The 27605-nt window shown below is 46.1% G+C and overlaps 1 protein-coding gene across 2 annotated transcripts in view; it reads right to left on the minus strand.

Moving 5' to 3' along the window:
* ABLIM1 (actin binding LIM protein 1) overlaps positions 1-27605 on the minus strand; it is an 899845-nt gene that overhangs the window by 653290 nt on the left and 218950 nt on the right. The window contains exon 1 of one of the 2 annotated variants that reach the window (XM_086922888.1): positions 15970-16090. The exons of the other annotated variant lie outside the window; for it this stretch is intronic. Within the exon in view, the coding sequence (XP_086779014.1) occupies positions 15970-16057 (88 nt within the window). The 5' untranslated portion in view covers positions 16058-16090. Of the gene's footprint in view, positions 1-15969; positions 16091-27605 lie in introns of those variants that run through there. 2 annotated transcript variants of the gene reach the window in all.

Here is a 27605-nt window from a genome sequence, read left to right on the forward strand (position 1 = left end):
AAAATATATATCCACAATGATTTTTGAAGCAAATATTTGTTGCGGGTAGATTTCTATTCAATTCATGAATATATCTTTATGTATATAAAATGCTTTAATCATCCTCTGATATTTATCAGATTTTCTTTGTGATATTCCCAATGCATTTCGTGCTCACCTGAGCACTTCATCAGGGGAAGTCTAAGTGAAAACAAAAATTTGACTAAATGAGGTTCCACATCCTAAAATTCATGTCAGTAATTCTTAAAGTAAACAGGTTCAATTGTCACTGATATGTTGATTTACAGGGCAAAACAAGTGTTGAATGCCATGCACTAAGATAGTGTTTATTGTTTTGCCAAATAATTATTAAAAAATTGGTGCAGAACTTGAAAAAACTTGTTATGGAATGCTGCTTGATATAATAATAGTGAGCGTACGGGTGGCGTGCTGCCAAAGATATTGGGGAACATGCAATGATTCTGAATTCAGAAAGAGACATTAAGACCTGGCTACAGGTGACACTGCAGTGCTACACACATAGGGAACATTCTGGGCGTGTCCAGCCCCAGAGGTCAGGGCTGAGTCTTTGCCAGACCTCTATAATCTGTCTGACTGTCCGTCATCAGACAGATTCAGTGCACACTGCAGACTGCTGCTTGACCCTCAGGTAGACGGCAAGGCCGGCAGAGCCTGGACGCCCATATGGGCAAGCAGCTACCAATGCAAATTGAGAATCATATATCAGTTCTTTTCTTTTTTTTTCTTTCTGTTCCCGCCTCCCGCTTCCCATTACCTGCCACCCAGCGCCCTGCCCCCTCCCAGGACCTACTTAATGGAGGCCAGAGCACAGCCACATCAAAGGCAAGTCTGTCTGCACCAGCAACTGGACCGCGCCCAGCACCAGGAACACTGCCCATCCGGCCACCCACAGGTACACCACCGCAAAACTCTAAGACCTGGACCCCAGATGCCGAAACAGCAACTGCTGCAGTGCATCTCCTCAGTCAACATCAGGACCATTCACCTGCTGCCACTGTTGCTTCACCTGTAACTCAGGACCGACAGCATGGAGAACCACACCGATCTTATGTCGCCCACCTCGACTGCCCTGGAAACAATCCCGCTCAACGCCCGACTCTTCTACAAACACATCACTGAAATCTTGGACATCATCACCTTCCTCGCCCCGACATGATCTTCATCACAGAGACTTGGCTCAACCCCTTCTCCACCACTGAAATCGCCACCACTATGCCCAACAGCTACAGGGTGGCACACAGAGACCATGCCAACAAACACATCATCCACAATGAAACAATCCACTGCACCACCTCCGAAGACAACACCTCACCGTTCTTGGAGCACCTCAATTTCGAGCTCCACACAGAAGGCAGAACGACCATCAGAGGCACCCTCACCTACAGAACCCCAGTTCCACGCACCAGCTTCTGCGACGCCATCACTGACTTCATCGCCCACTAGCTATCAACTCCAAGCACTACATCTTCCTCTGCGACCTTAACTTCCACCTTAATGACCCCACTTTACCATCACAGGACCCCCAGGCACCAACACCAGGTCCATCAGCTCCTCCCTCCACAGCTGGAACAAGGTGTCACAGACCCAATGGATGGACAACTTCAACAACATCCAGGCCAAACCCACAACCAACCTGGAACAGGCTACCGAGAACTTCACCACCTGGATCACGAGCTGCACTAACAAATCCAACCCAACAAACCAGCCAAGTCCCACGGATTCTCCAAACAAGCTAGCTAGTTCACACCAGAAATCAGGACAATGAAACACAGCTGGAAACGATTGGAGAGAAGATGGTGCACCAGCAGAGACCCCACAGACTGAGCCACCTTCAAGTCAGTCCTCAACAAATACCACCACAGCCACCACCACAGCCTCAAATACACGAAGAGAAACGTCCTGGCGAACCTGGCGAATCGCATCGAAGCACGCATCGACCACACCACAGAGCTCTTCAGAATTGTTGGAGAGTTCTCAGCTCCATCACAGGAACTCTGTGATACACTAACAAACTATTTCCATGACAAGGTCTCCACCAGCTACAGGAACTTTGACTCCCAACCCACCAACCTCGCCAGCATCCTCCTACAGGTGCCACCCCAACCACCAGCTTACCACATGGGAGCTGCATCCACACAAAATACCACAGCCATCATGAACTCCATCCACTCAGGCGCACCCACAGAGCCCCGCCCCCACCCCCTCTTCAACCTCAGAAGTAAGGATATCACTCACAAACTCACCACAATTCTCAACACATCCATCTCCACAGCTACCTACCAAGAATTGAAACATGCAGAAGTCAGACCCTTCCTTAAGAAACCCTCCACCGACCCTATCGAACTAATGAACTACCACCCCATCACACTGCTTCCATTCCCCGCCAAAGTTTTTGGGAAAGCCATCAACCGTCAGCAGACTGAACACCTGGAGAGAAACAATCTGCTCGACGTCTCTCAATCTAGTTTCTGCGCCAACAACAGTACAGAGACTGCCCTGATCACTGTCACCAATGATAACCGCACCCTCCTCTCCAAGGGAGAATCAGTGGCCCTGAACTTCCTTGACCTCTCTGCAGCATTCAACACCATGTCCCACCAAACACTCATTGAGAGACTTCACCAGATCAAGATCAAGAAAGGCACTCTCAAATGGATCACATTCTTCCTCACAGGACGAACCCAGGGAGTACACCTTCCGCCCTTTGCCTCAGAACCAAAGAACACCATCTGCGGTGTCCCTCAGGTTCATCCCTCAGCCACACCCTCTTCAACAAGTACATGACGTCCTTGACCGACATCGTCAAAACCCATGACCACAACATCATATCCTACGCTGACGATACCCAGCTCATCCTCTCTCTCTCAGCAGACCCCTTCACCACAAAGACCAATTTCCACAACTGCATAAGGAATGTCGCCGACTGGATGAGGACCAACTGTATGAAGCTCAACACCATCAAAACCGGAGTGCTTATCTTCAGAAACAACACCTCCCTGTGGATCGACACCCAATAGCCCGCTGAACTCGGACCAACTCCAACACCTACAGACCACACCCACAACCTTGGCATCATTCTGAACAGCAAACTCACCATGAAACAACAGATCAATGTAGTCTCCTGAGCCTGCTTCCACACTCTCCGCATGCTCTGAAGGATTCTTAAATGGCTCCCTATTGGCACAATGAAAACAGTCACTCAAGCCCTAGTCACCAGCCGGCTAAACTACGAAAATGTGCTGCATGCAGGAACCACCACCCAACCCATCAAGAGACTCCAGTGATACAGAACGCAGGGGTCAGACTCATCCTCAACCTGCTCAAATGGACCCACATCACCCCCACCTCAGGAACCTCCACTGACTCCCTGTCCAGATAAGATGTAAATTCAAGATTCTGACACATGCCTACAAAACCCTTCACAACCAAGGTTCAGCATACATCATCCACCATCTGAACTGCCACCAACCCGCAGAAGACCTTCAGTCTGCCTCCCTCACCCTTGCACAGTCACCTCTAGTCTTAGAGGGCGACCCTCTGGGCGCTGCAATGTTGGTCGCATATGCGATTAATAAAGTTCAAAGTATATATCCACAATGATTTTTGAAGCAAATATTTGTTGCGGGTAAATTTCTATTCAATTCATGAATATATCTTTATGTATATAAAATGCTTTAATCATCCTCTGATATTTATCAGATTTTTTGTGATATTCCCAATGCATTTCGTGCACACCTGGGCACTTCATCAGGGGAAGTCCAAGTGAAAACAAACATTTGACTAAATGAGGTTCCACATCCTAAAATTCATGTCACTAATTCTTAAAGTAAACAGGTTCAATTGTCACTGATATGTTGATTTACAGGAGAAAAGAAGCGTTGAATGTCATGCACTAAGATAGTGTTTACTGTCTTGCCAAATAATTATTTAAAAAATTGGTGCAGAACGTGAAAAAACTTTTTATGCAATGCTGCGTGATATAATAATAGTGAGCGTATGGGTGGCGTGGTGCTAAAGATATTGGGGAACATGCAATGATTCTGAATTCAGAAAGAGACATTAAGACCTGGCTTTTTGGCTGACCTTACAACTCAGCGGATACCCTTACAGGTGAAGAGGCACGCTATACACATAGATTTGCTATTTAAAGTTGATAGACTCAAAAAAAGAAATGTATAAAAGCAAGCTATTGCTTTTAAATATGCATGTGCAACAAAAGTTAAGTAGAGAATTTAAACAAGCAATGCCAAATTTAAAACTATTTTTAAATAACTTAATAAAAGAATTTGCAATGCAAATCAATGATATGAGATATTTATAGGTAAGCTGACAAAGTGCTGAGAAGAGTATTTCCATAGATAAAGATAAAGATTTACTGAGAGATAAATATATGTTCATTTGCACACGCCAACAAAACACCAACCATCTGCCACTATTAGCATCTGCAACTGGTCACAGTGGTATTGTTTGTTAGATACAAAAATTGAGAAGCAATAGCAACAATACCCACAATCTTTCAATCATGAAGTTTGCCCAATAAAATCTGTCTGGTCAATCAAGTCTTCTCCTGGATCCTCGTGTGCCAGTGTTATCAATAATCTTCTGAGCCATCTGCTACCAAACCTCAAGTTTAAGAAACGTTTGCCTAATTTATGGAGTTTTATAAGTGACTGAAACAAAATATTTTTAAGTAGCTTTTCTTCTATTATGATTTCTGCACATCAGCATAGCTTCAGGAACTGCTCCGGTATCGAAGAAGTCACCGAACTGTACATCAAAATGGACCCATGCGATAAAAGATTCATCTTCCGCCCTGCCGTGCTTGGCAATAAAAAGATCCATCAGCCAATAGCTTTTGTCCTGTAATAAATCATGAATCTCCTATTGGCGCCAATTCAACATCAAGAATGTAAAGAGCCAAGCATAACAGGACAATTCAGCCACCATAAAATGCATGTCCAGCTCTTATATTGTCAAAAGAACATAACCAGGAAACTCTATGTTGCGTATGGATGAATATGTGACACAATGGTTTATTTATGATGAAACCTTGACTCCCTCGATGGGCAGGCTTTCTGCACTTGACATTTTGTGTAAACCTGGGCAGATCACTTTATCTCCCTGTGCCACTTATTCTGCTAATAAAAGAAGTTACAATCAAGTGATCCACAACATTAAGAGCTATGTGAGGACCTTAAGATGTTCATGTTTATTGGAAAGGCTCTGTCAATGTATTTTAAAGCGGGCATCTAAGTAGGCGTGGAAAATATCACTTTACCCTTCCCAGCTTCGCACCGCCAACAATAATAGTCCGGAAAGTAAATTTGATGTTGGATTTGAGACGTCCTCGGACATCATTCACTGGAGGGTCCATTTAAAAGAATTGTGTATTACTGGAAAATTTTCCATAAAAGAGGACCTGGTAATATTGTGCATGCACTGAACCTTCTAGGATCACTAATGACCACATTTAAGGCCTCGTGAACACAAGCCATCAAACAGCGGATAAACGTGATGAAATGTGTGTCTGTCAGTAGCTGAAAAGATGACTGCATGTACATGAAAGGGTGGCACAGGGTGTTGCTCTCAGAAACTGCTGGTAGAAATATTTCAAATAGATATTCAGAGCTGAAATGTGGATTTGGCAGCCTTTGACACGTGAGCATATAGGATTAGGACAGCGCTACATGACCGCAGTTTGGCAGCCTACAAGGGGGTAGCGTTATCTGTTGGTTTTAATGGTTTGGAAGATGCAATGGGCACCGGGGGATGCTCTATCTGACCCCAGCGGATAACCACTGCCCTTCTAATGCAGATTTGATGAGCAAGCCAGAAGAGGATAGATCCCTGAAACTAAACTTGAGACCAATACCCCTTCGCAGTACAGAAATGGCACTGACCTGAGGCAGCCCCGCCCGACTTAGAAGAACCAATGGTGCTATTCTGCCAGCAAAGAATGGAAGGTGAAGGGAGGGAGCTGGAGGTCTCGGGACATATCCTTTATCGACATTTTTTCCCATGAACGAGGCTCAGATTATTTGATAAGCAAGAAAGTGATCAAGATTCTAATATTCCCAGAAGTGATTCCCAGGGCTGCCCCCCTCCCCTCCCCCAGAGTCCTCTATCCCAGGCCATTCCTTCATGAAAGAAAGATTTGCACTGCCTTCCACTTTGAACCGCCTTTCAATGTTCTACACAAAGATGGTGCGGACAAGAAGCCAAGAGCATGGGCGGGGGTGAGGTGGACAATCAGCCTCGATAATGAGAGAGCAAAGCTACATTCTTCAAAGAGAGCAATGGCGCCTCTTGGGAGGAAAGGCTTTCCTGCCAGTGCCCTCCTTACCGTCTCCTTCGTCTCGTGTGCTTCCCCTTGCGGTCAGCCCTGTCCTGACTTTGCCCACCCCACTGGAGGCCATGCCTGACCTTATTAGAAATAAATGGAACAATGTGATTTCGGCAACAGCAGGTTTGGGCCTGAAAGGGGTCAGAGGAGCTTCTTCAAAGTGCTCGGTAGAGCATTCAGCCTGCATCCCATCGGCAGTCCAGCAGAGACTGGCAACTGGAGCTACAGACACTGCAACCATGCTTAGGGTTCCTTCATAGTCCCACCAGTTACATACATGTGTCAAAGAGAACCTGTCTGTAGAAAGCAGATGCTGAGGATGGGAGGGAAATAAACAATCTACAAATTATGTCAAATTCCCCACAGGGAGCCTGCAGCTCAGGGGAGATACTGGCCTTGGACTTTCAACAGAACACCATGGGGGGGCTCAGGGATAACAGGCACAGGGAATCAGAAAGAAAACCAACATCACGTTGGAGACCTACACTGCCCGTGTGACATAGTATTAGCAAAAGTTTCGATCCACTGGAGAGCGATCCAGATTGCGAAGGAGGCAGTAAGAGTAGGAAGGCGCAGCCACGGCTGCCAAATGTTAACAGCTGCCGGTGTAATGAGAGAACGGGAGAAAGGACAACGGTAGATAAGAAATGTAATCATTCCCAGTTCCCAAGCTCCGAGAGTCTTGTCAGAGAACAGGGATTGACGCCCCCTGGCATTCGCAGAAGAGTCGTACATTGGGCAGAAATCTAACCTAATAAATGCTGACACACGCCTAGGCCCTGCGGAACAAACTGCTGTCATGTCTGAGTGCCACGTTTATACTGGAAGCTGCTGACGAGAGCGGCAGTTCCTGACCGGACGACAAAGACCACACATCACTTTAGGGCGTGGCCACGGAAACCATCGCAGTGATTGGGCATTAATAGAAAACTGAGCGTAGCCTTGCACCGCACTAGCCTATCGTGCGCATTTAAAACGTGTCCTGGTGGAAGCCAGGCGCGATCTTAACCTGTCGGAGGGGTCTTGTCTGGCACTGATTAAGGCCATAACACTGCACCCCCTTTCCCTCATCGGTCTGTCCTTTCCTGCCATCTATTACATATATAATTGGAATATTCCACCTCCCACCCTAAATTTAGGACATATTTCCAATTCTATGTCTACGACTGTTTTGGCGCTACGAACACTTCCTTTAAATTCCTGCCCTCCTCTGTTAGTTCTTTAAAAGTTCCATTTTGTGACTGTGTAGGGTTGGCAGCACGTGTTTTAATTGATTATGGTTCAACTGTATGTCATCGATCTCATACACACACGCGCGCACGCCGCACGCACTCTCTCTGTCTGTCTGTCTCTGTCTCGCTCTCTCTAGGAATTCGGAGGCAGTCACCTTTTCAGCACCGGACAGCTCCCAGCAATGGCGGACACACGCACACAGTTGTTCCTGTAGGAGGAGCCGCCCAGTCAATGCCAGACGTCTGTGGTCAGAGAGCCTTGTGCTGAAGTGGATGCACTTAAGTCGCTGGAGAATGCAGCAGTAGCTGCACAGATCTGTGGAAGGGACGAGCCTGCTGGTTGGCACACTGGCAGGCTCCTTCCCGCATGCACAGGTCCTGGCAGTAGGGTGACCAACCGTCCGTAAATTTCACGGACAGTCCGTAATTTCGACCGTCTGTCCGTTGTCCGTGAAGGAATCTTTAACGGACGCCATTTGTCCGTCATTTTAACAGGGCACCGGTTGCTCCACCCTAAAGCCGACACAGCTTGCACCCACCTCTTTTCTTCACTCCGATGCTGCACCAAAGCTCCTCAGATGCCCAGCAGCATTGGAGAGGCACAGCGGGATGGCTACCCTCACAACTCCAGCCCTTGATGACCTGTTAAGAGGTGCTTCAAAGGTGACTGAGAGGGAGGGGCTGCCGGTTCAGGAGCAGAGACATCTATTCACATGCAAACAGCCCTGAATGTGTCATGTCTCTGCTATTTAGAGGGGGGCTCACACGTTCCATTTCTACCCAGGGCCCCAAACATCTGAGACTCGGCCAGATTACACCCCTGATTACACCGAGGCAGCACGTGGTTCTCTTCACAGAGCTTAATTACTGTCACTAAATTGTAAGCAAACCGAGGTTCTTCAAACATGCAGTCTATAATGTAAGAAAATAAAGAAATGGCACAATCGCACCCACACTGATTAACAAAGTATGGAGGACAATCAGTTCAATCAGTTCTCGTAGAGTATCTCCTGTAAGTACTGTACATCACAGTGGGGGTGGCATTTTGGACAGAGAGCCTGTCTTCTCGTTGTCTTGTGCAGGAGAGGAGCCCAAGATGGTACTAAAAAACTGCATGCCCACCCCTGTGTTCCCTCTCCTGTGATGGCCCCTGCCCTCCCCTCAGTGATAATTGCGAAAAACACAGTTGAAGGACAGAATGTAGAACAATGTCATACATTCACCCCGGTACAAGGATCTGGGCCTAAATCCATCGTTTTTTGCACTCCACTGGACTGGACTGTTCCCATGGGGCACAGGGTCAGAGCTGATTTGCATATAGCCAGTGTCTAACCCAGGGTGGTGTGGAGTGCAAAAAAACGATGGATTTAGGCCCAGATCCTTGTACTGGGGTGAATGTATGACATTGTTCTACATTCTGTCCATCAACTGTGTTTTTTGCAATTTTCACCCCGAGTGTGCTGGGTATACTCAGACGTGAGTCCCAGACTCTCCACACCACTGGAGTCAAGCTATCCAGGCTGAATGAAGGCTGATAGCCAGAAACTGGTCCGGTCTGGGAAAGACATGGCTTGGTAGTTCGGACTGGACTGTTCCCATGGGGCACAGGGTCAGAGCTGATTTGCATATAGCCTGTGTCTAACCCAGGGTGGTGTGGAGTGCAAAAAAAGATGGATTTAGGCCCAGATCCTTGTACTGGGGTGAATGTATGACATTGTTCTACATTCTGTCCATCAACTGTGTTTTTTGCAATTTTCACCCCGAGTGTGCTGGGTATACTCAGACGTGAGTCCCAGACTCTCCACACCACTGGAGTCAAGCTATCCAGGCTGAATGAAGGCTGATAGCCAGAAACTGGTCCGGTCTGGGAAAGACATGGATTTGTAGTTCGGACTGGACTGTTTCCATGGGGCACAGGGTCAGAGCTGATTTGCATATAGCCAGTGTCTAACCCAGGGTGGTGTGGAGTGCAAAAAAACAATGGATTTAGGCCCAGATCCTTGTACTGGTGTGAATGTATGACATTGTTCTACATTCTGTCCATCAACTGTGTTTTTTGCAATTTTTACCCCGAGTGTGCTGGGTATACTCAGACGTGAGTCCCAGGCTCTCCACACCACTGGAGTCAAGCTATCCAGGCTGAATGAAGGCTGATAGCCAGAAACCGGTCCTTGGATGCTTGATTCCGGTCTGAGAAAGACATGGCTTGGTAGTTCGGACTGGACTGTTCCCATGGGGCACAGGGTCAGAGCTGATTTGCATATAGCCAGTGTCTAACCCAGGGTGGTGTGGAGTGCAAAAAAACGATGGATTTAGGCCCAGATCCTTGTACTGGGGTGAATGTATGACATTGTTCTACATTCTGTCCATCAACTGTGTTTTTTGCAATTTTCACCCCGAGTGTGCTGGGTATACTCAGACGTGAGTCCCAGGCTCTCCACACCACTGGAGTCAAGCTATCCAGGCTGAATGAAGGCTGATAGCCAGAAACCGGTCCTTGGATGCTTGATTCCGGTCTGGGAAAGACATGGCTTGGTAGTTCGGACTGGACTGTTCCCATGGGGCACAGGGTCAGAGCTGATTTGCATATAGCCAGTGTCTAACCCAGGGTGGTGTGGAGTGCAAAAAAACGATGGATTTAGGCCCAGATCTTTGTACTGGGGTGAATGTATGACATTGTTCTACATTCTGTCCATCAACTGTGTTTTTTACAATTTTCTCCCCTCAGTGATGGCACCTGCCCCCCATGTGGTGGCTCCAGTCAACCCCACGCCTGGGATGGCTCCTGTCCCCCCATGTTGTGGCTCCAGTCCACCCCCACCTGTGGTGGCTCTTGTCCCCCCCTGTGGTGGATCCTGTCTCCTCCCTGGGTGGCTTCCGTCCCAGTCGTGGAACGGCCCCTGCAGCGAGGGTGAAGTTCTTGATGGGCCTCTTCTCCAAAGGGCTCAGCTCAAAATTAATATGGAAAGTTCGGCGAGTAAGTAAGTGAAGGGATGGGTGAATGGCTGGATGAATTAGTGAAAGGGTGAATGGATGAATGAAAGATTGAATACATGGCTAATGAGAGAGGATGGATGGATTGATGAGTGAGGGGAAGGATGGAGAGAAAATGTAAATAGCTGGATGTATGGGTGGAAGGGTAGCTGGATGATGGATGAGGGGAAAGATGGATGAGGGGAAGGATGATGGATGAGGAGAAGGATGGATGAGGGGAAGGATGATGGATGAGGAGAAGGATGGATGGATGGATGGAGGGGAAGGATGGATGGATGGAGGGGAAGGATGGATGGATGAGGGGAAGGATGGACGGATGGATGGAGTGGATGGATGGAGGGGAAGGATGGATGGATCAGGAGATGGATGGATGGATGGATGAGGGGAAGGATAAATGGATGGGATGGATGGATGGGTGAGGGGAAGGATGGATGATGGATGAAAGGAAGGATGGATGAGGGGAAGGATGGATGGATGAGGGGAAGGATGGATGGATGAGGGGATGGATGGATGAGGGGAAGGATGGATGGGTGAGGGGATGAATGGATGGATGAGGGGATGGGTGAGGGGATGGATGGATGAGGGGATGGATGGATGGATGAGGAGATGGATGGATGGATGGGGGGATGGATAGAGGGGAAGGATGGATGGATGGGTGGGTGAAAGGATGGATGGATGGATGATGAGGGGAAGGATGGATGATGAGGGGATGGATGGATGGATGATGAGGGGATGGAAGGATGGATGATGAGGGGGTGGGTGAAAGGATGGATGATGAGGGGAAGGGTGGATGGATGGATGATGAGGGGAAGGGTGGATGGATGGATGATGAAGGGGTGCATGAAAGGATGGATGGATGGATGGATGATTAGGGAATGGATGGATGATGAGGGGGTGGGTAAAAGGATGGATGGATGATGAGGGGAAGGATGGATGGATGATGAGGGGATGGATGATGAGGGGAAGGATGGATGGATGATGAGTGGGTGGGTAGAAGGATGGATGATGAGGGAAAAGGATGGATGGATGATGAGGGAAAAGGATGGATGGATGGATGGATGATGGGTGGGTGAAAGGATGGATAGATGGATGGAGAGTCGGTGGGTGAAAGGATGGATGGATGATGAGTGGGTGGGTGAAAGGATGGATGGATGATGAGTGGGTGGGTGAAAGGATGGATGGATGGATGAGTGGGTGGGTGAAAGGATGGATGGATGGATGAGTGGGTGGGTGGATAGTGGGTGGGTGAAAGGATGGATCAGTGGATTGGATGGTGGGTGGGTGAAAGGATGGATGAGTGGGTGGGTGGGTGGATGATTGGGTGGATGATGGGTGGGTAGGTGGATGAGTGAAATGATGGATGGATTGATGGATTGATAAGTGCAAGGGTGAATGAATGGACGTATGAGTGAAAGGGTGGATGTAAGGATGGATGAGTGAGTGAAAGGGAGGGTAGATGGACAAAAGGATGAATAGATGTGTGAAGGAGTGAAATGATAGAGGGATGAGTGATAGGATCAATGGATGGATTCATGAGTGGATGAGTAGATGGATGGATGGATGGGTAGGTGGATGGATGGATGGAAGGAAGGGTGGCTAAGTGAAAGGGTCGATGGAGAGAGAGAAAGGGAGGATGGATGGATGACTAAAATAGTGGATGGGTGGAAGGATTAGTAAGTGAAAGGATGGCTGGATTGGTGAAAGGGTAAATGGCTGAATGGATGAGTGAATGGATGGATGGGATAAAGAGTGGATGGATAAGTGTACAGATGGATAGGGTGAAATGGTGGATGGATGGATGGATGGATAATGGAGATGAGTGAAAGGATGGATGAGGGGATGGATGAAGGGATGGATGAGTGAAATGATAGATGGAAGGATACATGATGGATAGGTTTGCAAACGGTTGAATATGTTTGGAAATGGCTGGGCTTACTTATATACTATTGCACGACCTCTGATGTGTCTGTAAAACGTACCTATTGTCCTGAAGTTTTGTCCTGAATTTTGACCTCCTGTCCTGAATTTGTGTCCTGAATTTTGACCCTTTGTCCTGAATTTTTACACTCACCGTCCTGAATTTGCACCAATGCCAGATGGTCACCCTACCTGGCAGCTGCTGACATCCAGTACACCCTGTAGCTGGAGGGCTTTCAGCTCCCTGGAGAAGCAGCCAGAGATATTGACCCAAATGCAGAAGGCGCGTTATCACCAATATTACTTGGGCTTTCAATTTCAGGAGCACAAGAGCATTTTCTCAGTAAGTGCAATCATTTGAAATCTGGACATAGGTGCTTTGCACTTCATTTATCATCCATTCATCCATTAGCAGTGGAGCTGGACCTGGTTTGTTCAGTGCTGTGCAGGCTTTTTGATTTCCTAATGTTGTTTTGCTTTGTATTTAAATTCTGTTCTATATAGAAAGGGTTGTTCAGCCTCTTCCTCCGAGTGCTTGCAGCGTGGCTTCCAAGATCTGTACTGCACAGTGGTTTGATTTGGATCACTTATTCGCACTCTCCTCACATCCTAATATGCTTGTTCTTGGCCACTGTAGACCCTCCCTAATGACCCTGCGTGCATCCTTAATCCCAGCGGAAGTCCAGCTCCTGTGGAGGTGGCGTGGCCTACCCGGGAAGACGCTGCTGGTTGAGCTAGAATCTCCTCCTTTCGATCTCAGCTTCACTACTCAACTCAAATGTGCGATCCTGGGCAAATAGCTTTATTCCCCTGGGCTTCTGTTATCTTGTGTTAAAAGGTTAATGCAGTCGGAGATGGAATTAAAAAATCTCGCCTTTTTTTCCTATCACAGAATGCTCAAATCTGACTCTCCGGGAACAAAATGTTGCAGGTGGAGCAATTGTTAATATGCTGGTTTTTACTGCGAACCAATTACATTTTCCAAACAAACCCTGTTCATAGTAAAACAAATATATATACAAAAAACAGTAGATAGCAACAGTATGTAACCTCAAAATGAAATTAGGTTGAATAAATTGAGGATGATGAGTAACACGTGACTGTCCATATGTATCACTTCCATATGAGACACATACATTACACATAACAGATTAAGGAGCTCGGAGTATGGACTGTTGAGGTATCCCATTTTGAAGGTAGGAGGAGGCAGGTCGAGGTGAAAGCATCCATGCAACTCTGGAGAATGCGGATATATTTACAGATTTCACTCACATGCAGGGCCAGCTTTAGGGCGGTGTGACTGGTGCAGCTGCACCTGGCGCTGAGCTCAGCGAGGCGCTGCGTTTGAAATAATTTATATTAGTACCTATTGCAGAGTTGTGTGTGTCTCCAGCAGTTTTCAGCAAGCAATAACAACGTCAAGCTAACCCTGATGATTACAGTTCCTGATGTAGAGAGATTGGATTTTTGTCTAGTTACAGTTTTGACTCATCATAAAGCAGTACAGGTGGTTAATATGCCTGCTGCAAAGATTGGGTAAAATGCAGATTACAAAACTGTATGCTATATTGATAGCTCATGGGGTTACTGCTTTTGTCACAGAGATCTTTTTGTTACTTGAAGTTCATCAGTTGCAATCCTAATATAGCATAGTGATCAATGAACTGTCATCCAAGAGCTGCTAGCAAACTGCAAGGTATAGGTTAGAACGTTATGTCCCTCTCCCCAGCCTTTCATTATCTCAATGTTGCTAAAAAGGGTATGTTTAAATCCTGAGTTTGTGCCTCTCCAGACCAAATGTTAATAAGTGCTGTATGAATCGCGAAATGTTTTTTAAATCTGTTGCTCAATATAAATTGTTTATAAATAAGGTTCACCAGCACGGTCATCATTCTACTTTGTACTTGGTGTTAGTCTTAACGAAAAGAAAGTCCTCACTAACAAGAAAAAAGGCAAATTTTAACCTAAAAAAAGTATAAATTACAATTTTGTTCATTGCTTACAGAAAATAAAAGTATCTGACAGAAAGCTCATGAACTAATGGAAAGAGTTGACAGACATTTACAGTCACATAGTGGTAGGGTTAAACACTAACTTGCATAACTACACAGTTGGTCCATCAGGTTTCCTGACTTTGTTCAGTTTGTCATTACTTAGCCTTATAAAGGGGATGACGCCAGCTACGACCAACATTCTGACAGAAGAAAGACATGCATGACTTCCTGCCCCGATATATCGCGATAAGAGGAATAACTATTTCTAATAAAACAACCAGTGCCACTGAAGCGCACCCGGCCCGAGTCGGTGGTTGATGCCATCACAAGGTATCTTCTCTTAATCTCCAGTCTCAGTTGATGGCCATAAATACTCTTGTTCCGTGGATGACAAGCTCCATCATTTCCCACATTGAGACTCTTCAATGGGCAAGGAAAGAAATCCCCGGTCAACCTACTCTTCTCTGAGGAGAGCATTTGTGCCTGTGTGAGATCACTGCTCATATTTCTGTCTCCAATCTCTCTAATTAGATCCATGACCGATTTCTGAACTTCTTCCAATTCCCTAACATCCTTTACAGAGATCGCGGCGGTGTGTGTGGAAATAGAAACACAAAGTGAAGCCCCCTCCCTAAAGAGTGCTACATCATGATGCAGTAAATGTCCACTTTTGCTCTTAGAAACCAAACTCACGTTGACTGTGTCTTTGCCTTTGACCCTGCATAGCGTTCTGCGCCTTTTGGCTTGGTTCGCACTAAATAACACATATATACTTACAAGGTAGGAATAGAAGGTCATCGATACCCTAAAATGATCACTGTGGACCTATCAATGTTTGCCACTTTAGTCAGACAGAGTGATCAGTGATATGTGCAAAATCCATACTGGGTCCAAGAGCAGTGCTCAGTCTAATAAAAAGGGTTCTGTGGAGCCGCGAGCCATAAAGCTGGTGCAGAAAATTAAATCAATGTTGTCTGCTAAGTGGCCATTCCTGGCAGCAGTCTGGAGACGAGCATCCTTCAGACACCATCCCTTCTCGGTTCCATACAGATCGCGACGCTTACGAGAAGGCGCCAAACCCTGCCGCAGACCAGCGCAACAAATGCAGACAAGCCGGGAGCGGCCACACCCTGCGCGCTCCACCCTCCAGTGGTGCAGGGGACAGCTGCACCGCAGACAGGGCAGAGGCGTAGGCCAGGGCAGGAAAGATGCTGGCACTCCTTGCTTTTAAAATTAAATCCCACTGCCCCCATCAATGGAAAATCCAACCCCCTCCCTACCCCCAACCCTAAGCAGGGGCTCTTAAAATGTGGGCCAAGAGGTCTATGTGCAAACTGCTAGTCAGGGCTTCAAATCACAGGTAATCTACTCACCCATATAGGGTTTTAGGTCAAATAACCCTGTGCATTTGAATTGAATAAATAGAAAAAGTAGCATTTAGGAGTGCCAGAAATGTTAAATCTCCTACCGTTGACTCCAAAGCAGGCTGTTATCCTCTGCGCATACTGGCACAGCCCCTCGGGGGGCTCCTCCTCGCAGGGGCTGCGCTCCCCCATCCTGTCAGCACCAGTGACCGGCGGCCAAGCAGCCTCAGTGGCCGCAACTTGCTGGAAGAACAGACTAAAGTCACCGAGCTGCCCGGCTCCGCCGCCCCCCACCCGTTTATCGTTATTAATAATTCAGGCCCGACATGCAGACTGCTGAGCTCACAGAACGGCGCAAGGCCGGCGCAGGGACCGATTCATAATTAGTTTTCAATAGAATAAGAGGGAGCTCGCGTTACATCTCCGAGGCTGCAGCCCCGCCCCCGCGGCGTCCGGGATGCAACAAGCTGCCCGCGCCTCTGCCTGGACAGGGGGCACATCTGTATGCGAGGCAGCGCCTTGGCTGGAGCCCTGCCATCTTGCTATTGCATTAACCGTTTTCATTGGTTGTCACCTTTAAGTGTATGTGTGGAACAATGTGATGGATTAGCCATCTCTCGGGGATCCGTGTCTCTCTTTAGTTTCTAAAGCCTGCCGGGCAGACATTGGTATAACCCTCTGCTGAGGCTGATGATAGGGGCTGATACCTGCCCGTCCAGCAGCAATTAGGGACCAGAAAAAAATGCGAGTCTGCAGAATCAGTGGAATGGCTACTAAGAATCTTAGTGTCCTATAGAAGTGTGCAATTGTAAACCTATTAACATCTATTTATCATAATCAGGCACAACCACGCGTCTGCTTTATGTCCCTAATCTGCCCTTTCAGTCAGGGCAGGAACTCTTGGAAAACAGGCAACCAGGGGACGGCCCTCTATGCATGTGACTGCTTGGGCTCCACTTCAAAGAGGACATGAACCAGCAGTAGGAACTGGACTGCTCATTTGGACGAACCCTAGACTTACTTTCATGTGGTTGGTTCCCTTAACTAATGACACAGAAGAGAAACAAATCGAAGGAATGGAATGCAACCCAGAGGTATTCTCAATGGTTGAAATTGATTCAAGAATCAATTGCAGTTGTTGCTGTGGTCAACCTACGAGAGGGAATGGCATGTTCAAATGTGGGCCCCAAGCTTACCCTGCCACAGACACATAGTGCACATCATTCACGGGGCCAAAAGGGTCAAGGGGGCTGAGGTTGCTTGTATTCCTGTTTAGAGAGTTTAGAGGCAGTATAGTACTAGACTGGGGGGATCTCTTTGGGGCTGGACCAGGACAGATAATAGGTTTCCCCGTTCTGTCATGCATAGGAGAGATAAAAAGAGGATGTACAAGAACAGGTTGCACAGGAATTCCCAGAATTCACAGTAGTTACATTTGCTCCGAAAAATTACCCCATTACGATTTTACCCTCTGCGAAGCAGGTAACCTCAACATGTGTTAAGAAGGGCAGGACTGACTGATGCTTACAGCAGCATCACCATTTCTTAAAAAAGCATCCTTGGCACACTTGCCCATGAACCCTATACAGCATGAGGGGCACACTTGTCCATGAACCCTAAACAACATCAGTGGTACACCTGTCCATGAACCCTAAACAGCATGAGGAACACACTTGTTCATGAGCCCTAAAGAGCATGAGTGTCACACTTGTCCATGAACCCTAAACGGCATGAGTGGCACACTTGTCCATGAACCCTAAACAGCATGAGTGTTGAACCCTAAACACCACGGGGGGCGCACTTGTACATGAACCCTAAATGGCATGAGTGGCATGCTTGTCCATGAACCCTAAATAGCATGAGGGGCAGACTTGTCCGTGAACCCTAAACACCATGAGGGGTACACTTGTCCATGAACCCTAAACAGCATGTGGCGCACACTTGTCCGTGAACCCTAAACACCATGAGGGGTACACTTGTCCATGAACCCTAAACAGCATGTGGGGCACACTTGTCCTTCAACCCTAAACAGCACAAGAGGCACACTTGTACCTGAACCCTAAGCATCACCAGGGCGCATTTATGCATGAACCCTAAACAGAATGATGGGCACACTAATCTGGGAACCTTAAACAGCATGAGGGGCACACTTGTACGTGAACCCTAAACAGCATGAGTGTTGAACCCTAAACACCACGGGGGGGGGCGCACTTGTACATGAACCCTAAACAGCATGAGTGGCACACTTGTCCATGAACCCTAAACAGCATGAGAGGCACACTTGTCCATGAACCCTAAACGACATGAGGGGCATACTCGTCCATGAACCCTAAACAGCACGAGAGGCACACTTGTCCATGAACCCTAAACACCATGAGAGGTACACTTATACATGAACTCTAAAGAGCATGAGTGGCACACTTGTCCATGAACCCTAAACAGCATGAGGGGCACACTTGTCCATTAACCCTAAACAGCACAAAAGGTACACTTGTCCATGAACCCTAAACACCATTAGAGGTACACTTATACATGAACCCTAAACAGCAGGAGGGGCACACTTGTCCATGAACCCTAAACAGCATGAATGTCACACTTGTCCATGAACCCTAAACACCATGAGAGGTACACTTATACATGAACCCTAAACAGCATGAGTGGTGCACTCGTAAATGAACCTTAAACAGCAGGAGGGGCACACTTGTCCATGAACCTTAAACAGCATGAGTGTCACACTTGTCCATGAACCCTAAACAGCATGAGTGTCACACTTGTCCATGAACCCTAAACGGCATGAGGGGCACACTTGTACATGAACCCTAAGCACCATGAGGGGCGCATTTATGCATGAACTCTAAACAGCATGATGGGCACACTTGCCTGGAAACCTTAAACACCATGAGGGGCACACTTGTACATGAACCCTAAACAGCAGGAGTGGCCCACTTGTCCGTGAACCCTAAACAGAATGAGGGGTACACTTGTCCATGAACCCTAAACAGCATGAGAGGCACACTTGTCCATGAACCCTAAACAGCACGAGAGGCATACTTGTCCATGAACCCTAAACACCATGAGGGGTACACTTATATATGAACCCTAAACAGCATGAGTGGCACATTTGTCCATGAACCCTAAACAGCATGGGGGGCACACTTGTCCATGAACCCTAGTGGTACACTGGTCAATGAACCCTAAACAGCAGGAGGGGCACACTCTTCCATGAACCCTAAACGACATGAGGGGCACACTTGTCCATAAATCCTAAACAACATAAGGGGCAGACTTGTCCATGAAATGATGGGCACACTTGTCTGTGAACCCTAAACACCATGAGGGGCACTCTTATAAGTGAACGCAAAACAGCATGAGGGGCCCACTTGTACATGAATTCTAAACAGCATGATGGCCACACTTGTCCGTGAACCGTAAACAACATGAGGGGTACACTTGTCCATGAACCCTAAACAACCCGACTGGCACACTTGTCCATGAACCCTAAACAGGATGAGGGGCACACTTTTCCATGAACCCTAGTGGTACATTTGTCCATGAACCCTAAACAGCAAGAGGGGCACCCTCGTTCACGTACCCTAAATGACATGAGGGGCACACTTGTCCATGAACCCTAAACGACATGATAGGCACACTTGTCCTTGAACCCTAAACACCATGAGGGACACTCTTGTAAGTGAACCCTAAACAGCATGAGGGGCCCACTTGTACATGAATCCTAAACAACATGATGGCCACTCTTGTCCATAAACCATGAACAGCACGAGAGGCACACTTATCTATGAACCCTAAATGATACGAGGGGCACACTTTTCAATGAACCCTGAACAGCCCGAGAGGCACACTTGTCCATGAACCCTAAAGGACATGAGGGGCACACTTGTACATGAACCCTAAAACAGCATAAGTGGCACATTCGTCCATGAACCCTAAACGGCATGAGTGGCACACTCCTCCATGAACCCTAAACGACATGATGGGCACACTTGTCCATGAACCCTAAACAGCACAGGGACACACTTGTGCATAAACTCTAAACAGTACGAGGGGCACACTTGTTCATGAACCCTAAACGACAAGAGGGGCCACTTGTCCATGAACCCTAAACAACATGAGGAGCACACTTGTCTGTGAACTCTAAACACCATGAGGGGCGCACTTGTAAGTAAACCCTAAACAGCATGAGGGGCCCACTTGTATATGAAACCTCAACAGCATGATGGCCTCACTTGTCCGTGAACCCTAAATACCATGAGGGGCACACTTGTCCATGATTCCTAAAGAGCACAAAGAGCATACTTGTCCATGAACCCTAAACAACACGACTGGCACACTTGTCCATGAACCCTAAACGGCATGAGTGGCACACTTCTCCATAAACCCTAAATGGCATGAGGGGCATACTAGTCCATGAACCCTAAACAACACGACTGGCATACTTGTCTATGAACCCTAAACGACATGAGGGACACACTCGTCCATGAACCCTAAACGGCACAAGGAGCACATTTGTCCATGAACCCTCAGAGTGCCGCGGCATGTCAAGCTCAGAACATATCCGTTATTGCACATTGAAGTCCTTGTTTGATCATCTTTTACTGACGTTTTCCTGTGGAAGGCAGACAATGTGAATTTACTATGGGAAATCAGATGCCTGGACCTGGACCTTTATATCATATACTACCGCAGCCCTAAAGTAATTAGATGGAGAGCACATAACAGGGAAATGGCATTCACAGAACAGAAATTAAGTTTACTTGAATTGACCAACTGATGTGGGTATTAGATAAAATGATTATGCCTATTATGCAGATTCGGTGTGGACTTAGAACAGAATGTGGTCGATATTCAATTAACATGAATTCAGATCCCATTGATACAATGTAGTAGTGTGGCTCGCGCCCTGCATCCCAAGTATACAGTGGTTACTTCAGTATGATGTTGAGTCCAAGTGCACGTAAACATCTAAAATGCAAATCATGAAAATGAGGTGCAACAATGTTAATAAAAGATTCACATTTTGAGGTACGGACTTGAGGTGGATGCAATATCTTACAAAATGACAATTATATCATAATTCAGCAAAACAAAAATAAATGTATCCCAAATCTAGACATATGAGTGTCACCGACGTTACAATGAAGATAAATCAGATTTGGGCATATGTTTTAGGCCCACCCCTCCCTATCCCTGAAGCAGCATTAGAACAATACTTCCACTTTTTTGTATCATTTTGCTAGACAACTAACACTCGAGCCATCACCTGTTGAGGCTGCCGACATTAACATCCAAATTAGACATGAGCTGATTTATTATAGCAGCCTTGTTTGTATGATTGTGTGCAACTGCAAATCTTGTAGCCACTGATACAGGAAATGAAATTGCAAACCTTCAAATTGTTACAAAAGAAGAGAGTTCTGCACAACGACATTACTCAGCCAAAAATGTTTCCAAAATGTGGAAAGTGTTTTTAGACACGTCAGTGGAAAAAAATACAATAAATAATTCATTGGAATATGATTGCAACAATACGGTTCAAGTTTATTGAAAAGATAATGTAAACTTTGAGCAATTTTGTATACTTTTACATTATTTGTAGGTGTTTCTCATTACGTTATTACCTAATAAAAAAATATAAAGTTTACCGATCTCAATGTCGCAATCCTTTTTGTGTTTGCAAAAGGCCACAACACTGGTAAAACATGCAGGGCTCTTAGGCTTGCTTGTTTTATATGTCGAAGTAAATTTAAGGCCAGAGTGAGAAGTGGCTAACCTAATATTACAGAAGATTAAATTAAATAAGAATATAAAAAAAAACAGACGTGAATCACAACTAAGCAGCTCGCCTATGATACAGCTCTGCCAATTGTCAATAGTTATCGTTATAGTAATATCAAAAGAAAATCAATTATTTACTAGAGCTATAGCTTCAGAATCAACCAGTGCTTAATTTGAGCTGGTGGTTTCTGGTGCTGGGCACCAGCACTTAATTGTCATCACCACACTTATGACAGTCTGCCACGTGGTGGGGCTGCTCATGTGATATGTGCATGTACCCTGACGTTGAGGTGATCTTGCTGTATTTACCAATCAATTCCCAAAATTGAGGGAGAATCCCGACTTGCTGAACACTTATGCTTATCGGTTTAGTAAGATTTCATACTTTTTTGGGAAGATTTGAATACATTCTTCGACAGTGTGGTTCCCAGTGACTTGCTGGCTGAATGTAAGGTGTTGTTAAAGTGGCCAAATGCTGAGCCCCCAAGAGTGGCTCAGACGGAAGTACCCTCTCCTGAGGGGAGGCAAAGGTATGAACAGGTGATTACTTTCTTGATGGGAAAAGTTCCACAGAAAGAGATCGCTCTGTGCATGCATGCTATGAGCGGTTGTTTCAGGTGTTCTTAGCGGTGTCGACAACCCTGAAAAGTGAGAAAGGATCAATTTTGTGTCACAGTTTGTTCTTGTATAGATACAATGGGGGAACCCAGTGTCCCTCAGAACCCGGGTAAGTTAAGTAAAGCTACAATCGTTCTGTCGGGGAGATAGCAATTACATTATCAACAAAACCATAATCCTGTTACGAAATTTGTTATTCGAATTAAGTAGTTCCACAGCGGTGTTACAATAACTGAAATGAAATATCTTCACAATGGTAACTCCTAACAGTAACCTCTCTCAGCCTGCATTACCAAGAGAGGAGAGGCTGGCTGGCTTCAAGGGCGAGTCTCCTCCAGCTGGTTTGCTTGGTTGCTGAATTCAGTGTGCTGCATTTACTGTCAGCCATTCCAATGACCCCTGCCTGCGGAGAAAGGCACCGCAAACCTGCAACAGGAAAGGAAATGGGGGGACTACAGGGACCCAACAATACTTCATCGCCCTCAATATGTATCTAGATGTACATCCAGGCATCTGTGAGCAACCCAATAAAGGAATCCTTTTAAAAACAAAGAAGGTGCTACCCTTTTACATTTTGCAGTCAACACCTTTCATGTTGGTTACTCTCACTAGTCCTGTCACGTGGCCAGGCCCGGATCGCGAACAGTGAAATAAGGAAGTGACGACAGATTGAAGCACCTAATCCCCGGACTAAGAGGATGGAAAGGAGAAAACAATGAAAGGCTGAGCTGAGCACACCAAGGGTTCTACGCCAGTCACAGCCCCTTCTTTTCATCCTCTGCCGAGATTAGACAGCAGGAATGTTATGCACGCTTGACTTAAAGCTCTTTATTTACCGGCAGCTTCATGAGGGATTTGAGGAGTAAAGCCCGTGGACAGGAGCCTCACACCTTCACGTGCACTGTGCCCGTCTGTCTTTGAAACCTCACGGTCTCCCAAGGACACCACTGCACTGGGAGATTCACACAAGGTGGATAAGGAGCCCTTATATGCCAGATCCCAACAGACCTAATATTATGAGGACCAGTTGGGAATGATTGGCCAGTACTAGCCCAGGAATGGCAGGAGGTATCCCCCTTCCAGATCAATCTGCCTCTGCCTCTAGAGGGCGCTCAGGGCGCTGAAGAAACAAGTTCATTTTAAGATGAGGCGAATATATCTCTTTACAACGAATGCGCTACAACGCCTTCCATTACAACGCGGTCATTACAATGACCGCGTTGTCACAACACAAACCATTACATCTGAAGTCGTTACAACGACTTGCTGTAGGGGGTGCGCTGGATTTAGGAATAGTATAATTTACTATTCCTACTCCAGTTTGTGTAATAGCAGGGAAGGTGTTGGATTGTAAATCCAACACCAGCGTGTCCCCTACAGCAAGTCGTTGAAACAACTTGCAATGTAATGGTTCGCGTTGTAACAACGTGGTCGTTGTAATGACCGCGTTGTAATATAATGCATTATAGCACATTCGATGTAAACGATGTCTCCTGTCTGCAAACTCTATGATAAATGCAAACAGGTGTGCTACAATCGATAGCATTGCAGTTCCCGACTAGCAGTAACACGATAGCCTGTGTGCATGTTAATCAAAAGATTGTTGGTAGTTTTTGAGGAAAGACAAAAGTATGGGACTGACTTTTAGCCTGGAAGAAAGTATCTGATGCCCAGCCTCATGTTTACAGTAAATTTCAACACCTCTGATTTACCTGCAGCTTTCGGTCTGGAGTTAGCCAAGAACTTTTGAGTTTACTCAAATTATATGCATAATATATTTACTTACCCTGCTTTCAGCCAGCCCTCTTCGTCTATTGGTCTGTTGTGGCATTCACATTTTGCTTCCGTCCACTAAAGCATACAGCATGGGGCAGTGTATCACCCTACTTCAACCACTGGTTAACTTCACTTTGAGTGGCTGCATTTTGCTCTTTCCCAAAGGCGACATCCACACACAAAGTAGTTCCTATCAGGGCCAGTGTCTTTGTTTTTCATTTAGAATTACTATACAGTCGCCTTTGTGTGTATAGCCTGAGGTGAAAGCAGGACTTTTCTACCAAGTGTGAGTACAGGTCACATTCAATGCTTTATCAGTTAATATCTACTGCCATTGCTGTTGTGAATTTCATTTGAAGTGTCCTTTGTTTATCTGACTGCTGGTATTTCACTTCTACAACAAGGTGATGGATGGAATGTCTAATTAATCTCAGCAACTGGATATCGCTTGGGCCGCATCCGAATCCATCATTTTTGCCGCACCATGCCACCTCAGTTTGGATACAGCTATATGCAAATCAGTCTTGACCCTACTCCAGTGAGAGAAGTCTTGAAGAACTGGAATACCGACAACCCAGGACCGGTTTCACGCTGATTCATCAGCCAGGTATGACTTGACTCCAGTGGCACAGTGGTGCTGGTATTTCACAGCATAAGATATTGCATTCATTTGAAACTGTTCTGTTTTCATTTATTCTTGCTTTACCTGTGCATGCAGTGCACAAACCAAAAGCTTCATTATTGTACATATGGATTCATAAGCAGTCAATTCCTCAGAACACGCTTTTTCTGGACTCAGTTTCACCAATGGCTCTTTAATAAACTTTGTCCAGGAAGAAAATCAGCCTTTGTAAGTTTTAATTTGCAACACTTGTAACACTTTAAAAAAATGTATTTCCTTCCTCGTTCTTTATTTGTTTCCTTCTTTATTTCCTTTCCTTTTTATCTTTCTTTCTTTCTATCTTTCTTTCCTTCTTTCCTTTCCTTCTTTCTTTCCATCTTTCATTCCTTTCTTTTTGTTTTTTGCCTTTTTACCATCTTTCTTTCCTTTCCTTCTTGTCTTCTTTCACTTCTTTCTTTCCATCTTTCACTTCTTTCTTTCTCTGTTTCTTTCTTTCTTTCTTTCTTTCTATCTTTCCTTCTTTCATTCCTTTCTTTTTGTTTTTTGCCTTTTTAGCATCTTTCTTTCCTTTCCTTCTTGTCTTCTTTCACTTCTTCTTTCTTTCCATCTTTCACTTCTTTCCCTCTTTCTTTCTTTCTTTCTTTCTTTCTTTCTTTCTTTCTTTCTTTCTTTCTTTCTTTCTTTCTTTCTTTCTTTCTTTCTTTCTTTCTTTCTTTCCTTCTTCCTTTCCTTCTCAAAGGTAAGAGGCTGGCAGTGAAAGTATGAGTGTTTTTAGGTCTGTGTTAGCCAAGACCTTTTGATTTCAATAAAATTATGTGTGTGACATAGTTACTTACATGGGGTTTCAGCCACAGTTCATTCATTTGTCTGTGGCTGTGTCAGTCACATTTTTCTCCAAATGACTCAAGCATGAATCAAGGGGCAACGCATCAGAGCTTTTTAGCCATTGGCTTACAGCACTGTGAATTACAGCATAGTTCCCTTTCACATTCAGCACACCTACACACAAAGTAGTTCCCTTCAGTGCCAAGGAAAACAATCGTAATCTGTGCTTTTTTTTAGGCAAAAACATATTTGCCTCGAGTCAAAACATTTGTTTAGATTGATGAACACTCAGCAGCTTCTAGAACAATAAACTTTTGAAAAAAACATGTCAAACCAAAGCAAGAATTGCCAAAAGGCTGACGAACAGCGGCAGACCTATTGCCTTTCACTGTGCTTGTTTATGAGTTATTTCAGGCTGGGGCGGTTGCATTAAGTAAGTTGCCTCTGCTGAGAAGACGCCTTGCTCATACTCAAGTAAATAATGTGAAACAACGTGGTGTTTTTACCACTTTGTCCAATCGATCCAATTAAAAACAGAGTCAAACTAATGGAAAAAAAAACAAGCTGGTGTAACGATCCATAATGCAAAGGAGAAACAATTAATTTACCAGTTGTCGAGTCAATGCAAGTCCTAGAACCTGGAGAAACCCAGATTGCAACTGGAATTGTGAATTCCGATCTGTTTGCAAAAGCAGTGTGCACAGGGATTGGTAGCACAAGTCAATCCCGCCAAAATGTATTGTGGGTAAAAAGTGTGGAAACTCTGATCCATGTAGTAATGGGTACGTAACAGCGTCGGATTGGTAACGCGGGCATTCGGGTGGGGTGGCCATTTGGGCGCTGTCTCCATTGTTCGAATACAGCCAGCGGCCCAGTAGGTGTCTGAGTGGCCTTTCTTGAGGCAGATGGGCGCTCATTACTTCCGTTTAGCAACAGGCAAGAGGTGTCACTCCCTTTGTCTCGCTGGCCGGCCCATTAATGTGTGCATATACTGATTGGGGCCAGGGGGCCTGAGGAGAAGTGGCCTAACTTGTTTCACCACTGTAAACTAACGCGTGCATTTGTTTTACCCCCCCCCCCTAAATTTTTTTTTATATGATTACGCCATAGCAGTGATTTGAGGAGTGATTATGCAAATGTAGGGCGATTTTTTTTTTTTGCCTGCCCGGGCCGATTTTCAATCCCAATCCAATCCTGGTGCGTAAGTACTCTTTCTACCTGCAATATTTTTTTTTGCAAGGACACCAGGGGTGGGGGGGGCGTGGAGACATACAAAGGGGGTCGCGCATTCCCGGTTGCACTCCTGCACGGAACTGCCTGGATCCAGAATCCAAAACGTTTGATCTTCGTTTTGGCTTCAGAGTGGGGTGTCTCAATGTGCTCTCTGATTGGAGGACATCGTAAAAGAATACAACGTCATCCACGACTGTCCAACAATCAGAGAGACTGCAGGATGAACATCAGGAAAGGCCGGGCCGGTAACTGAGGCCATAAATATGCAGCTCTGAAATTCTCAGGAGTGCTTCCATATTATTTTGTCCCGCTTCCTTGCACTCCGTCCTGTTGCCTTTCCCGGTCTATCTCGTTGCTGCTGCTGTTTTTTCAGCCGGTGTCCTTTTCGTGCTTCTTCCTCCAGTGAAGTAGTGTGGCTCACTGGTTAGAGGCGGCAGACCCGAAAGCAGAGGACGGCCCGGGACCAGGGTTCGATTCCCGGCGCGGCAGGTTTCTGGACCAGGGTCAGCGGACTCGATAATTCTCTCGCCTGGGTGCCCACTCTGATCAGCGATCACACTCGGCAACTCTGGGCATTAGCTTGCCTCATCTTCACTAACGGCCCCACCAGACCGCCGGGGATGCCTGGTCTCACCCTGGAGATACCCATTAAGGGACCATCTCTCAGGGAAGCCAGGAAGGGTTTCGCAGCGGTCGAAGCGCCTTGGGACCCTACGGGTAAGTAGTGCGCTATATAAATGCCTATACATTCCTCGTGGCTGCCTTTGCCTCTCTAAGCTGTTTCCATGTTGCCAAAGCAAACGAAGCTTTGTAGAACTTGTAAGTAAGCTGCCTCGTCCACCATGCCCTGACTTTTCACCATGCACACACATT

This window comes from Lissotriton vulgaris, chromosome 5, assembly GCF_964263255.1.
Source record: "Lissotriton vulgaris chromosome 5, aLisVul1.2, whole genome shotgun sequence".
NCBI classification, from domain to species: domain Eukaryota; kingdom Metazoa; phylum Chordata; class Amphibia; order Caudata; family Salamandridae; genus Lissotriton; species Lissotriton vulgaris.